This window comes from Cavia porcellus, unplaced genomic scaffold (assembly GCF_034190915.1).
Source record: "Cavia porcellus strain 051 isolate PalLab524CR breed Dunkin Hartley unplaced genomic scaffold, mCavPor4.1 scaffold_28, whole genome shotgun sequence".
Lineage (NCBI taxonomy): Eukaryota > Metazoa > Chordata > Mammalia > Rodentia > Caviidae > Cavia > Cavia porcellus.
This window is the reverse complement of record NW_026947511.1, coordinates 16,395,840-16,411,824: the sequence shown is the minus strand read 5'-3', so window position 1 is coordinate 16,411,824 and position 15,985 is coordinate 16,395,840. Positions and strand designations below refer to the sequence as shown.

The window sequence follows — 15,985 nt, the reverse complement described above, 5'->3', positions numbered from 1 at the left end:
AATATGCACTTTATATCTACCAAATCAATATTTTTTCATCTCGAAAGGCGCAGCTTTCTGATAGTAGTAAATATTCAAAGTCAAATGTGAATATTATTTCCTCTGAAATCGGAACTCAAGGTCGTCATTTTCCTTTTATTCAGTAGTGAGAAACTAGGAAGGACACCCAGGCAGAGAAGAGCTCACGACTCGTTTCCGGTTTACAGTACAGGCTACCAGCAGCCGAATTCTCCTAGGTTTGCTACACCCTCCCGAAACTGCGCCTGCGTGAAACGCGGGCGGTGAGTCCAAAACAACCAATGAGAGTGCAGGATGTTCCTTAATTCCCGCCCTCTAAGCCATCAGCCGATCGCCTGTCCTGGCGCGAATGTTCGGTTGAATCCAAAACAGAAAGTAGCCGCCCGCTGCGAGATGGAGGCGACGGAGACGGAAGCAGAGGCGGTAGCTCGAGAGTAAGTGTTTACTACCAGATGATAGTTGGGAGCGTGCCGCGGGCAATTTTGCGCTCCTGTGTCGTTTAATGCTTGTTTTTTTTCAACCCTGAACAACTTTCGTCCCTGTCTTGAATTGATTCTGACCGCAGTCTTAGTGCTGAGATGACTCTTGTTTGGCTCCCGAGTAGCCACCGCGGGACTCTTGGTCACTGCACTGTCCTCACTGCACTCTTCTCAGAGGCGTGTCCCAGAAAGGGACAGTTCTCTCCCTCTCTGTCCACGTCATCACTCTAGCCAGAAAATTTCCATTCCTAAGAGGCATTCTAGAAAGGCCTTTTAAAATTTTGATCCTTTGTCTCCCAACAAAACCTTTCCCCAATAGAATCCGTCTTTCCCATTCCTTGTGCCGTAGTGGATTGCTCTGGTTTCTAACAAGGAAAAACCTGGAGACCCGAGAGCACAGGAGTCTGCCTTTTGCTCTTCCTTAAGGCTTTTCTTCCCGCTTTGGTACCGTGGATTGAAATGCCCTTGAGCTTGCCAGGCAGGCGCCTGTGCCACTGAGCTATATCCCCAGCCCTGCGTTAGTTATTTTAAGACCCTTTTCGAATACCAGAGCCAGGAAGGCTCCTAGGGTTCATCAGTGTTTTGCCCTTGTTTTTACCCTGCCAAGTACATCTAACAGCTTTCAGATCTTGTTTCATACAGTATGTTCAATGAGCCATTCCCAATTAAAATCAAAGCCTCTTCATTCATTATTCCTCCTCAGCTGATTAGTCTCAACGTGCTTCATGACCCATGTTCTCCAGGCACAAACCAAGTCTCCCCTTCCAAACTGCAGGCTTCACAGGCTTTTGTGTAGGTTTACTCAGGGTAGTAACTCCTAGATACACTCATTCAGAGTGTAAGAGTATAGATATACTCATTCTTATGTGTTTGTACCCTTTGGCAATCAACAGTCTCCTTTGTTTCCCTGCCCCTCTAGGGTCCTGGCTGAGGTGGCAAATGTTGTAGAACCTATAGGCCTACAGGAAGAAACAGAGCTGCCAGCCCAGATCCTGGCAGAATTTGTGAGGGTATGTACACTGGGAACCGGCTTTTCAGAAGTAAGGGAGTGGTCTTAGAGATGAAGGACAGTAGTAATAAAAAAGCAGAAGGCAATCTTTCTGGCCTTAAAAGGTGGTACAAGATAGTTCTGGCTCCTGTCTCTCTTTCTCTTTAAATAGAACTCTCGGAAGAAAGCCAAGTTACTCTGTAGCCAGCTTCAAGTAGTAGACTTTTTACAGAATTTCCTGGCTCAACTGGACACTACCCAAGGTCTGGACCCCTTGGCTTCTGAAGACACAAGCCGTGAGTAGGCAGGGATTTGGGAAGGGCTGGCCTAAATGGACAAGGAGGGAGGATATTGGTTAGATTTTCTTTCTGGCTATGGGGAAGACTGAGGCCTAGTGTTTCATGGGGACAACTGCAAAACAACCACACTCACAGTTTCATTTCTTGTGGCTCATTTTAGGACAAAACATAATTGTAGCCAAGCAGCAATGGAAGGACCTTAAGGCCACTTACCAGGAACATGTGGAGGCCATAAGAAGTGCCCTCCCTGAGGCGCTGCTCCAAGTGGAAGAGGCCCAAAGGAAGCGTGTAGAACTCCAGGAAGCCATTGAGCAGCTCCAGGCCAAGGTGCACCTAGGAAACTTGAGAGAGAGAAAGACAGGAAGAGAGGGTAAAATGGAAAGATAGATAGGCCATGTTGGACTCAGGTGCTATGTCTAAAACTTTAACCTGAACATGTAAACTAATTGTCTCCTCGTCCATCTCCCTAACTTAACTGCAGAAACAAGTGGCCATGGAGAAATTCAAAGCGGCCCAAAAGCAGTGGCAGCTACAACAGGTGGGTGATTCCTTTTCTTTAGACTAATATTCCTACTTGCTACATCCCCCTTGCTGTCAGTGAATCTCAGTCCCCAGCAAGGTCTATGTTGGAGGAGTTGGGAGAAAGTCACTTTAAGATGTCAGTATTTGATGAAACCCACGTGCACTCTCACTCCATAGCAAAAGCATCTGCAGGATCTGGCGAAAGTTTCTGCAGAGGTGAAAGAGTGCCAGACTGGAACTCAGCAGAAGCTTGAGCGACTGTATCAAGAACTTGGAGTTCTGAAACAGCAGGCAGCACAGGAGCAGAATAAATTGCAGAGGTGAGACAGGACGCAGAGACTGAAGACTCAGGTCTTGATGAGATTCCCTCTCTTCACATTTCCTTCCTCTTTCCAGGCATCAGACATTCCTTCAGCTACTGCATACCCTGCAAGCAAAGCTGCCACTTTCTGAGACTGAAGGCCCTGTTGCCCCGGCAGCTGCCTCTCTTCCTGAGTCTCCCTAAGGGTAAGCCTAACACCTGACTCAGAACGATGGAGACAGACCCAGTGAGAGATGCAATAGCTGCATAGGCAGGTGGGAAGAGAAGCTGGGAACTTGACTTCATCCACTGTCCACATTGTACTTCTCCAGGGCCAAAAATCCACGACCCATGGTAGACGTTAACTTGCCACGGTTTCCTAGAGGAAAATAACATGGACAAGAAAGATTCTAGACTAGGTCAGATCCCAGCCCTAGGCTTTGGTGTCCCTTACATTATAGGTGTTGGAGGCAGAAAAAACTGTGTTCTATGTCCATCTGCATTTGACTTCCTGTACCCACTGAGGGGATGGGAAGTGGGAAGGAGGTAAGACCTTATATTATGGATGAATCTTAGTGCCTCAAATCCATGCTGGGTACACCAACACTCACCCCGCTTCCTTTTTCTCAGCGGAATGGATTCTGAAATCCCAAGTATAGTCAGTCTGATTTCTGACCTTGACCCATGTTGGGGGCATCTCAAGTCTGGATTAAAAGCCCTGGTTCTCTGTTTCCTGTGTGTTCATCTTCGTGTGTTGGTAAGAATGACTAAAGACACACAAAGACTAACAGCATTTCAGGAGCTGAAACTGGTGTGATTGAAGACCATGAAGACAGCCAGGGCTCTCAGGAATTGCTTTGTCAAACCCATGTGCAGCACGCTGCTTAGCTTAGTTCTAATAAAACAAATGCTTTATGCAAATGATTAGATGTAAGGACATAATAGTGTTTGCTGACTAAAGTGTTGAGTCCCTGCTTTGTGCTAAGGGCCTTTGCTCTGAATTGGAAGAGCTGTACCAGAGAGCTTATCCTGTTATACAGTGGCCTCCTGATACTTTGTAGTTTGTGTTATCTGATACTTGACTTGATTATGCTTTACAGGTGTTCATCATTTTAGATTTAAATACGACTTTTGTGATCCACTTGTTGTATGTTATTTCATTGGTTTCTAGTGATAACCTTGATCATTTCTTCCCTTCTAATTTTGAATGGAAAAGTGCTATTTTTGTAACTTCTTAATTTTTGAAGATAACATCTTAATTTTGGATCCTCATTTTCTCAAGTAAACACTTAAGGTTATAAATTTCTTGACTTATAAGTATTTTCACAATCATTCAATTGATGACATTAGTATTATGACATTAGTGCATTTATTTCTTCACTTCATGAGTTTCTTTTAAAAAAAATTAAAGTTTTCTGCTGTATGCTTATTGATAAGTAATTATTTCTTAGTTTAATTTGGTTAGAGAATGTTCTGTATATAATAAAAGTTTATGAGTTTAACAAGGGAAGCAGTTATGTGGTCTTCAACTTTTTACTTTAGCCTAGAGAAAATTTATATTTTATAGTTTAATGTAATCTGTATATCTCATAGATTGTGTTTTTTTTTTATATAACTGTATCTTATTTTTATGGTCTGAGTGGTACCTTTTGAGAGGACTGTGTTCAGCTCTTATCTGTAATAGTAGGGTTTTTTTCCTCTAAGTTGCTTCTACATACTTAACAGCTCTTTAGATGGTATTTGTTTACATTTGTATCTTTTGAATACAACCTTTACTGTTGTGTGGATGCCTTCTTCATTCATAGGCTCTTTAGACTTTAAATATTAATATAATCTTGTCAAGTCTTCTTTTCCTTTGTCTAGCGTGTATTTTTGTTGAATTTCAACCTCTTGACTTTTTAAATCCTTATGTTTATCATTTGCGTGTGGCATTTGTAAAACTCAGGTTTCCTAAAATATTGTTCCTTAAATTTTATATTTTTGTCTATTTTTCGTTGTTTTCTATTGTCTGTTTTTTATCTTTTTGTTCATTGTTGCATTGTTTTGTATTGTCCATTTTATCTTTTTTTATTCTTTTCCTTGTTTAGAAGCTCTTCTCTGCTAGATCAGTTTTAATTCTAGAAGTTAACAGTCTAAAATGTAATTAATAACGATTATGGTCTTAAGACAACAAATAAAGCATAAAAAACATTACCATTAATGGGTCATCCTACTGCTAATTAATAAGCTATTTTTGTCAGGTTTATTATTTCTAGCTTGTTCATGTTCTACAGGTTAGATACTGTTTTATTTACTCAACCTTAAATTTATTCATTTGTTTACCATTTTGCTGACTTTTTTACATTGAAACCATTCATATGAAATAATTTCATCATATAAAATAAATGGCTCAGAATTTTCTTTAGTTAGCATCTGTAGGCTGTAGTAAACTTTACATTGTTTTTAGTATAAAAATATTGCAGTTTCATTCTTATAAAAATACTTTATGTAGAAAATGATTTTCAGCAAGTACTTTATTGACCTAATAAAGATATTTTCTAATAACTATCTAACTATTCGTTGTTACTGATAAGAAAGTAGCTCTCAGTTTAAAGTTCTTTCTAGGATAGTTGCTTTCTCACTGGCTATATACAAAATCCTTAATATGTATTCTCTTTACTGTGTAACTTTACTGCTATGAATAATGAATAGTTTGGGGCTGGCTTTTAATTGCAAACAGTTGGGCTTTCTGATTGCAATTATCAGTCTTTCAATAATTCTAGAATATTTTAAGCCTTATTCTATAAAAAATATTCTTCCTTTTTTTATTAGCATCTTTTAAGATACCATTTGGGCTTATATCTCTTTTTCTTCATATCATATAGATGCTTTTGTAATCATCATTTATCTCTAGATTACATTTTGATTTCCTTAAATCTGTTTTGATTTACATGTAGCAAATCTATTATTTAATCATTTGTGTCTTAATTTTGAGTTTTTATTTTAATATCAAAAATTTATATTAGATTCCAGTCTACTATTTTTGGATTTTTCTTTTTATTATTATTTTTTGCTGTGCCTTAAAGCTTATACTTGATCTGATTTATTTTACCTTATTCAAAATGCATGTAGAAAAAAACAAAATACATGTAGATTTTTGTTATGTGGTTTAGTTTATGATGTTATAAGCCTACATTGTATATTCCCTATTTTTTTGTATGGTTTATGCTGTGTGTCTATGAACTGCTCTTTTTTCTGAACTTCATCCTTCGAGATACTTTGTAACCTGATACAAAATTGAGAAAATTGAGCTTAGATTTAGATTTAGATCAGTGACATAGCATCTGCTTTGCAAGTGTGAGGTCATGACTTCAATCCCCATTACCAAAAAAAACCATAAAATTGAGCAAATGAATGCTTTCTTCTTCTAGTAGTTGCTGGGTACTATCAATTTAACATCTAGAAATATTTAAAGTATACTTTTTAATATTCTTTTCATTGTGCTATTCTGTTAATCATTCCTGCTGCCTGTTCTCTCGTTCTCATTAATATTTCCCAAAAACTTTTCTATATTGGTTGTCTATGAGAAGCACAATCTTTGGCTTTTATGACAATTGATATATATTTTTTTCACTTTTATTATTTTACGGTTGTCTTTCATTTTTATTGTCTCTATAGCCTGAATTCACTTGGTTTATTTTTGAATATTTGTTTAATTAAAAACAGTATTTTAACAATGTGCATTTTTTTAATAATAAAACATTTTTGGTGTTTTATTTGGTGTTTGATTTGATATCTGCCCTGAGAAAATTTCATATTGTAATACTTAAGTCTGTTATTTTAATAGACTTGTAAGTTTTAATATTAATTTTTTTTAAATTAAGGAATTTTTCTTTATTGCTTTTACTTCTCAAATTTATTCAAAAGTGTTTGCTTTCTAAGTGAATTTAAAATAATTTTCTTTGTTTTTAGTACTGTTTTTAGTACTTTGTTTAGTACTTTGTTTAGTACTTGTTTAGTACTTTGTTTTTAGTACTTTGTTTTTTGTGATGTACCATTATCTATATTTATTTCATTTCATTTGCATCAAATAATATGGGATCTATGAATTATTTCTTGAATACATTAGTTACATATGTGCATTTGTGAATATATGGTTTTTATATATGTGTATGTGATCATATGCCAGTGGTGGTGAACTTATGGGACACATGTTATTGTGGTTTTCTTTTAAGAAAAAAAGTTTTTGTAGAATTGTTTTTCTAAACAAAAACCTCAGTATTCAGGTTTAATTGCAAAGTTGATACTTTGCAAGCGATAAGTGGGTTTTGGATTGCAATATGGCACTCTGTCTAAAAGGTTTGCCATCACTATCATATACTCTTAAAGGATTTTATCATTTCTGTGCATCATTAAATCCACTGTATCAAGGAAAATTCCTATCAAAGGAAAACACAGCACTGTTGAAAATGTAAATGATTGACAAAATGAAAATGCAACATATACAGTCCTTATATAACAGATATTCCACATTTTTTATGTATGACTTACAGTTTGTATATACTTTTACAAAAGTAAAACCCAAAGAGTATGAGTAAAATAAATAGGACTTCTTTTACATCTAAACTATTTTTTTCTTAGATAAAATATTGAAGACTAGGGATTTAGCTCAGCAGCATGAGCACCTGCCTTGCAAGCAGGGGGTTGTGAGTTCGATCCCCGATACCCATTAAAAAAAAAAAAAAAGATAAACCATTGAAAATCCTCTAACACACTGAGGCTTTCTGAAGCTTTCCACTCCCATCTAGACAGTCAACCAGTTGGTAGGAGTGGGTTTCAAGAAAACAATAAGAGATAAAATTTGTTCAAAGTACTATTATAATTCTTTCTTGAATGTCCTTATATAGGTGATTTACTCCTGTTAGGTAAATACAAGATGTAATGAAAAAAAGCAGTGAATATCTAAGTTTTTAGAAAATGTATTGTAATAATGCAGCTGCAAGCAGAAACACCAAAGTACTACCCAAGATATGGAGGCAGATCTTTTAACATTGGATGAACACTTACAGGGAATTAATTGTTTCTTAAAATGTAGCACTGAAGGCCCAGGGCAACAGGTTTTCATAGCATTGCAAAAGGGGGTGGGTACAGATGTAGAGTACTTGACTGTCTTTGGTGGCTTCTTACAATATGCATCATGGTGACCAGCCTAGGAGACAGAAGTCTCCAGAACTGCAACAGGAACTATTACCTGGGCAACTAAAAAACCTAAGTACAGGGGCTGGGATTTAGCTCAGCGGCATAAGCACCTGCCTTGCAGGCAGACGGTCGTGAGTTTGATACTGTTAAAAATAAATAAATAAATAAAAATAAAAATTTAAAAAAAGTATGCTGGTGGGCTTTGTGGAGGAAGCATTTTCTGTTACACAAAAATAGTTTTTCATTGTCCTTTACAAAATACTCTTACTTGGTTGAAACAATTTCTGTTAGTCTTGCTACTTTCTGAAGTAGTTCTGGACATTCTCTTTAATGAGTGTGTGAGTGAGCTGTTATTTCTGCCCCTGTGTCTTCAATCGATTCTAAATATTAAACATCTGTGGTTATTTTGACTTTGGGAAAGAGCCAACACTTGGGTGGTGTCAGACGTAGTGAATAAAGTTAATGAGAACACACTAATGTTTGTAGAAGCCTGCTGTGGGTGGCACTTTGCAGTAGTGTTCACCATATTTTTTATCATGTTTACTTTTTAGACAGTCATGAGAGAACTTTCAGTGCTGCTTTAGGAAAAGAAAGAAGTGGCAAGAAAGATGAAATACTTGCATTCAAGGGAAAAAGTATTTTGAGGGGGATTATCAGCAATGTATTTTTACTGCAATACACTTTAAAAATTTCACAATTAACCACATTACTCTATTATTAACATCCAGGGTAGCTATAGCAAAGCTAATCCTTCATCTGTACAGTTTAAAAGTTACAGAACTAAGGCTTTACTTCTAATACTGTACGCTGCCTATTACTGTTCTTTCCAATAAGAAAATATTTTCTACTTCTCTTTATTTCTTAGAACAATAGTGATCAGTGAAGACTTTGTCCTTAAAAATAAATTCCTTTTCTCTTATCACTTGGACATATGTATGTAAAAATGCATTCATGTGTATTTTCAGATCTTTACTAAAAAGGAATAAAACATATCTGTAATGTATAGTATTAACATCACACTGAGGAAGTTCTGCTAACTTTGAAAATAGATCAGCTGTTTAGTTTCACACTATTTATAATTTTTTTCCAGTTTAAAGCCTTGCATAGGCTAAAATATAGTATTTCTGTTTTATAGAATGAATGTAATTCATATTAAAATGTTTACATTTCTTCTTTAAACCTCTTTGTTTTCTTTACACCTAAGTTTTGAAATACTAACAGAGTGTGAGATTAAATAAATTGATTTAGTTCATTCTTATTTCTAATCCAATCTTTAAATTACCCTTTTGATACTTAAAATGTTGGAGTGTAATAAACTTAGTATTTTGGTTTTTAATCCATTGATAAACAAACAGGGTTCACCAAAACACTTTGTTCTTAAAACCCTGAACAATTGAAGCTTTAGTTCTAGAATCAACATTTTTTTATGTTTTGAGGTCTTTTTAAGCTGTCATTTTTGAAGAGCATATATTATCCAGCTGTTGTTAAGATTGAGTTTATGGCTGTTAAAATTTTTAAAAAAATTTTTTTAAACTATAGACTTCTGCAATATATAAAGAATAGAGTTAAAATGTACTTTACCAAGTAATAACTTATGGATAATTTATGCTTTGTGTGTGTATTTGAAGGAAAATCCTTCTCTTTGGGGAATTAGGGCTCTCCACAGTCTTTATTGGCTTACTTTGAGCATTCTCTAAAAATGATTGAATAAGTTTAAATGATTTCCTGAAGTGCAGTATTATCTCTAGTTGTTTCATTTGATTATTCCCTGAAGCTGATAGGTGTTGGAGAAGATAAATTGTTTCAAACTTAAAAATTGTTTTAATGATAATTGTAATGTCATTCTTGTAGTATGCTGTTTTCAAAATGAGAAAATAGAGAAAGAAATAATGAATGTAGTATAGAAATATCATAAATATCATATATATATATATATATATATATATATATATATATATGATATATTAAAATGCTATTTTCTGAAACTAGCCTGGGCTACAAAGTGAGCTCAAGGCCAGACTGAACTGCATAGCAAGACCCCATCTCAAAAGAAGACCAAAAAAAAAAAAAAAAAACCCAAAAAAACATGAAATGATATTTTCTGTTAGCAATATGATCTTCAATATTACTTTGTAAAATTAGGTTAAAAAAACTGCTACATGTGTTTCATTTCTCTAAGGCATCAAGAATAGCAAATACACATATTAATATGTATGTACATACATATATGTCAGCATTTATACATATTCTAAACTGTGATGTCAGTTTTCTCTCGTGTAATTATTTCGCTTTCTTTTTTAAGGACTCATTTATTTCTGGTGAAGACAGAACTAAATGTAAGCTACAGGAATCTCGTCTGACTTTGTTGCAGTACTGATTGCTGTCAACAGTTTGCTCTATTTTTACCTGAGATTTTTTTTTTTTATTTATAAAGAAACCAAACAACAGCTTGATTTATTTTTCAATGTGTAAGAAACAGCATTTACATTCAGGATTGTCTTTTAAGTCAAGAGATATTTGTGTTTTGGATCCTTTTATTAATGTGTGACAATATTAAAGTTTCGTGAGATCATGAACTTGTTTATTCAGTGTTTTTAAAAGTGTATAATACCTTTTAAGTGGATAGTTATTTGAATTTTTGTATATAATTTTACATAATAAAGAGATGGAAAAATAAAACATTTTATGCATCCTTTAAACATTACTGTCTGTACAGAAGCATATATCCAGAAATCTGGATGTGTAGTATCTCCATCTTTGTAGTGAATCTTCCAAAGGTTTCTATAAAGTTTCCTATTTTAGTCCTTAATCCCATAATTTGTAATTTCTAGATTCCCTTGAACCATTTTGTAGTAACAGAATAACCCTCGTGGATTGGCCCAGTGCCTCACTCATGTTACTCTTTTTGTGCTATTAAGTAAATGCCCGATTCCTAATATTTCTTATACTATGTTGAGTACTAGTTCCTTTAGTGATTACTTTTGTTCAACAGCCTGCTATGGGAAAACAAAGTAAAACACAAATTTGCTAATTCACTTTGCTCGTTTTACCTATGATATCTTAAGTATATCTAGCATGAGAAGAGTCTTTTAAAGGTAACCAGAAGTTCTTTAAAGATAAGTTTCCTTCATGAAATGACACTTCAAAAGTCCACTTGAAGTTTATGGTCTAATGAAGTCCTTAGAGAAGCAAGCTAACTACCTGGAATATAATCAAGGCAAATATCCTTTGTGTGTCCTTTGTCCACAAGCATCTTTGAGCATCTGTGTCAGGGTTTTATAATTTGAACTTAGGTGAAATGTTGCTGCAATACATTATGAGCTGTACTCTAAGTTCTGTGTAAACACATTAATACTCATAACACAACCTTAGTCCTTATATAATGATATGTGAAAGGTACTACACACACATGAGACATTTAGCCACCCCTAGTTGGCAGACATCCATATAAAATACCTTTACCTCCTAAAATATGTTGAAATTAACAAAATAATATTCTACAGAAATATATGAGGGGGTATCTAACTTCCTATGAAAGCCTAGATCAGAAAATAATTTGAAAAATGGTAAGATGTGACATAAACCTTTGTAGAGTATGTTTGACAAAGGAACTATTAGCATATTCTGAACAAAAGTAATAGCTTATAGATGATAATGCTTCCTGGTACAGCAAGTGCTAATATGGCTTAAAAGAAAGATGATTGTGTATTTGAGAGCTGTGCATTGATAGACAAATTAGAGCAAGTTAGTGTCCTAAGAAGTTTGGAGATTCGAGGCAAAAGCAAATACGTGTTGAAACTGGTTAAACTTCTGTTTATATTCTTAATATCGATCTTTTGTCCGATCCATTATCTTTTCAGCAAAAACAAAAACCTTCAATTTGCAGTTTTTAAACAGGTTAATATATATATTGACCATTTTTACAGTTATGTATTAGGTAAGTATTACAATTATCTTTTGTAGATTAGATAACTGAGGATTGGGTTCTTTATATAAGGAGAACAAAGTTTCAGCAGTTGCTATAATTCAAATTAAATGTGATTATTTCTACATGTCAGTTGCCAACATAATACAAGGCCACTATAATCAAAAATTTTACCTCAGGGGGCTGGAGATTTAGCTCAGTGGCATAAGCGCCTGCCTTGCAAGCAGGCAGTCCTGAGTTCGATCCCGGTACCGATAAAAAGGAAAAAGACAAAAAAAAAAAAAGAAAACAAAAAAAAATTTTACCTCAAAAACAATATCACTGATACTTTTTTTTTTTTTTTTTTTTTTTTTTTTTTTTTTTTTTTTTTTTTTGTCTTTTTTCTTCTTATCAGTACCAGGGATCGAACTCACGACTGCCTGCTTGCAAGGCAGGTGCTTATGCCCTGAGCTACACCTCCAGCCCCTGATTTTTAAAACTCAATGTACAACTTGAATTATAAGAAATGGTTCTCTAAAATGCAGGCTTTAGTGTCTCTAGGAGATTAAAATGACCAGTTCCTAGTTAAGAGTTTGAAAAAGATTGGGAGGCAGGAAGAAGTTTAGAGCACTGGTATACTGGTGAGAATTTAGTGCGATGCAATGGAGCTCCATGGTCTGGCAGAAGTCAGGTTAAAGATACGGAGCCGAGTTTATTTGCCACACTTCAACCTGTGTATCAAGTCTCGGAAGATTTTGTATAATGGCGTAGTGTAGGTAAATTATTTTCTTAGTGATTTGAAGGAAGTTTTGGAATTAAGTGTGAAAAAAAAAGGAAGTAAGTGTGGTGTTTAATAAGTGTGATAATTGGAACACACACACATTGTGATCTTGGAAATAGTGCAAAGCATGTTTCCAGGCAGTCCCTACTGTTGGATGAGAAATTCAAGGTAATACCAGTTTTTATAAAATAGTTTGCTCCCAAAAGTGTGAATGCCTTGCTACAGAGAATTATTACAGATTTCCCTCAAAAACAACACATATGATGTAAATGTCTTATTTTCAATATGTAACTTTGCATAATCTCAATAGTTAACTTATACCACAGTTAAAAATCATTTAGTTAAAAATGTAGCAGAGATTACTCTGTTCCTTTTTGTTCTGTTAGTGAATTTGCACTTGCCTTCATCATCATTTTCAAAACATTCTACTCTGGATTAGAGATGAAATTCTTTTTACATGTGACCAAGGAATATTTTGGTCAGAAAATATGCACTAAAATAAAAGCCTTACATAAGCCTATTGTTTGTTTTTTCTTAGTTCAGGACTCTGTACTTACAATTACCTTTGATTTAAAATCATGCAAGCTGTAGAGATATGGTGAAAGCTATTGCCATCCCTTCTATCACATGTCATCTCAAGTTGCTATTGATAAGTCTTGCTATAGCTCAGTAAGAGTTGACACTTACTATTAGCAGTGGTAAATCTTTTAGAATATGGTTGAGAAATTCTGTAACCTAGGCATGAAAATTGTGATTTCTAGGGTTCTATGTGGCACTGTCTTAATTTGGTTCCTTGGGTTCCTTTAAAAGTAATCCTGATATATATATATATATATATATATATATATATATATATAGCGAGTATATATATATATATATATATATATATTGTAAGTATATACATTTATGTAGCAATATATATAGCGAGTATATACATATATATAGCAAGTGTATATATAGTGAGTATATATATATATATATACATAGCGAGTATATACATATATATAGAAATATATATATATATAGTGAGTATATATAGAAATATATATATAGTGAGTGTATATATATATATATATATATATATATATAGCAAGTATTTTAATTTGGATGTGATCTCATGAAGCATATGAGAAATTGTGTAGTTTTAATTGAGCGTAAGTATGCTAGTAATCATGCTAATTCCATGAATGAAGAATTCTTGAGCTCTCCTAAAATCTGATGGAGTTGAGTATAACACTCTTCTCCCACTTGAAATAGGAGGAAACAGTGTAACAGGATTGTTTTTGGAGAAAATTGTTTAATGACTTGGAACTACCTTGCACTTGTGATAAGAAAACTTCCTTAAGTCGAGAAGCTTCTATTTATGTGATAATTCATAATATCATGCATAGAAATGTTACAACATAATAATCAAACACAGAAAAAATGTGCGTATGACCAAGAGTTATTCTTGTACTATTGCACTGTTTAGACAAATCAGTTAAATATTGAATGGGAAGTTATTTACTTTCAATATAATATAGAGAAAAGGGCCATACATTTTTTTCTTTTTATGCATTACTGTACTTTTAAGATAAACTGATATTTCTAACATCACAAAACAAACAACAATGCTGGTATCATCTAGAGCAAGCTGCTGAATAATGATTTTCAACAAAATTTGTCTGAACCTAGTGTATCTCAGATGAGAGATAAGAGACCATTTTTATTAAGTGTTATTAAACTATATATATTACATAATCAATCTTTTTATTTCATATACAACTAAGAAAATGTGATTGCTTCCTGTTGAGTTTAGACATCAAAATCTGAATTTCAAACATTTAATTTCACCTACTTTGAAAGATTTAGTTTCTACAACTCAGAGTTCACTGAAGTCACAGCTTTGCCACAAAAGGAAAGCCAGGAGATGTCAGGTGTAACTGTTGATGAAAGTATGTGTGTATTTATGATGAACTTTCTAAAAAAGAAGTAAAAATAAAATACTATTAATTGAATAATTTTGTCATACATGATTTTTAATTTGGGGCAAATATTCCCATGAATTTTCTTTATGAATAAGCAATACTATCATCTACATTCAGTATCATAATTATTGTCATCACCATTGTCTCAGGAGAATGTTTAAGTAAATTATAGTCTGTACATATAGATAGGAACCTGCTTCTTAGCAACAAAGCTTAATTTGGTTTCCTACAGAGACATCTCTTGACATCTCTAGTAAACAGATTCTAGGATCTCAAAATCTGTAGATGCTCAGATTACTTGTATTAAATAGCATAATGTTTACATTTAATCTGAAGATATTACCCAGTACACTTTATGTCATCTCTAGACATAAATGCTATGTAAATTGTTATTAAACTGTATTGTTTAGGTAATAATGACAAGGAAAAAAATCTATGGTTAGCACAGAATCAATTTTTTCCAAATATTTTTGATCTATTGCTAGTTGAATACACTGATGCTCAACCCATGGACATGGAGGGCTGATTCCAGATGCATTTAGCATATTCAAAGTTGATTGTGGTTTCTATGACTCAGCACTGCTTAAGAAATATGCCTATTTATAAACTGATCCAATCATTTCTATTGCTAATTTGTTTTTGTTTTGACTTGCTTAAGTATGTTAAAATTAATGACAATACATTTATTTATTCTAAGGGTATAAACAGTGGTTTATACCACGCGGCAACAAAAACATTTTTGGCTTTGGTGATTTATAAGGTTGAACAAACGAACAGCGAATATAGTACATGCCATAGTGAGGGAGGATGAAACTAGACTGAAAAGAGCAGAATAAAAGGATTCAAATTACATAGTTGCTTGACACTGGTAAACAGATGATGCAGCATAGACCAGGACAAAGTGTGGCAGAGATGCAAGTCACTTTTGGAGAGAACAGTGTATTGGAAGGAGGAAGCATTAAAACAAATGCCCAAAGATAGGACAATACTTCTTTGTGAAATAGATAAAAGATCACGAGCATTAGAAAAGAGTGAGTAAAGAAGTGAAAAGCATGAATGGCCTAAAAGACATCTTAGGGACAGCTCGCATAGGAATATTGTACTTTATAGTGAAGTAAAGTATTGATTTAAGAAATTAATATGGATTGGGGAAAGGCAATGACAAGGTCTGTCTTGTATCTTAAGAGAATATACGAATGCTGTCTGGAGAAAAAAAAAAGTTATATGGCAAGAGATGACAGTGGCGTGGATTTGGAAAAATTATGCTTCTCCGACATTCCTGACATGTACTCATTCATATTAACATTTTGTTGTTATGAACTGAAAGTCTGCTAGGGCTCTGCTTTTGACAGAATGTACGTAGGCAGGGGTCTTGAAATCCTCTACTACGTCTCATGACGTCTAGTAGCATATCCAAAGTAATAAATGTGATGGAATAAAAGAACTGACAGAAATAAATAGAATAGGATCCTATTTTAAAACAAGCTGCTTGGCTTCTAGGAGAACATGTCAGACAGATAGCAGCAGCTATGGAGGCTCTCTGAAAGA

General features: G+C 34.2%; 1 protein-coding gene across 3 annotated transcripts; it reads left to right on the top strand.

Annotated features, from left to right (window-relative positions):
* Window positions 1-253: 253 nt before the first annotated feature.
* Zwint (ZW10 interacting kinetochore protein) lies at window positions 254-10,484 on the top strand. 3 transcript variants are annotated; one of them, XM_003473566.5, is made up of 8 exons: window positions 254-452; window positions 1,417-1,507; window positions 1,658-1,781; window positions 1,945-2,111; window positions 2,266-2,322; window positions 2,484-2,626; window positions 2,703-2,813; window positions 10,088-10,484. In XM_003473566.5, the coding sequence occupies exons 1-7, from the start codon at window positions 313-315 to the stop codon at window positions 2,809-2,811; spliced, it is 831 nt and encodes a 276-aa protein (XP_003473614.2). In that variant the 5' UTR covers window positions 254-312; the 3' UTR covers window positions 2,812-2,813; window positions 10,088-10,484. The 3 variants fall into 3 exon arrangements, with proteins under 3 accessions (XP_003473614.2, XP_013012507.2, XP_063095587.1); XM_013157053.3 differs by lacking the exon at window positions 10,088-10,484 and adding an exon at window positions 3,238-7,975; XM_063239517.1 differs by lacking the exon at window positions 10,088-10,484 and adding an exon at window positions 3,069-7,975.
* The last annotated feature ends 5,501 nt before the right edge of the window (window positions 10,485-15,985 follow it).

Coding starts and splice junctions, on each gene's coding strand:
- Zwint (XM_003473566.5), top strand. CDS start 313: ATGTTCCTTAATTCCCGCCCTCTAAGCCATCAGCCGATCGCCTGTCCT. Junction 453..1,416: donor GCAGAGGCGGTAGCTCGAGA/GTAAGTGTTTAC, acceptor CTGCCCCTCTAG/GGTCCTGGCTGAGGTGGCAA. Junction 2,627..2,702: donor GAGCAGAATAAATTGCAGAG/GTGAGACAGGAC, acceptor TCCTCTTTCCAG/GCATCAGACATTCCTTCAGC.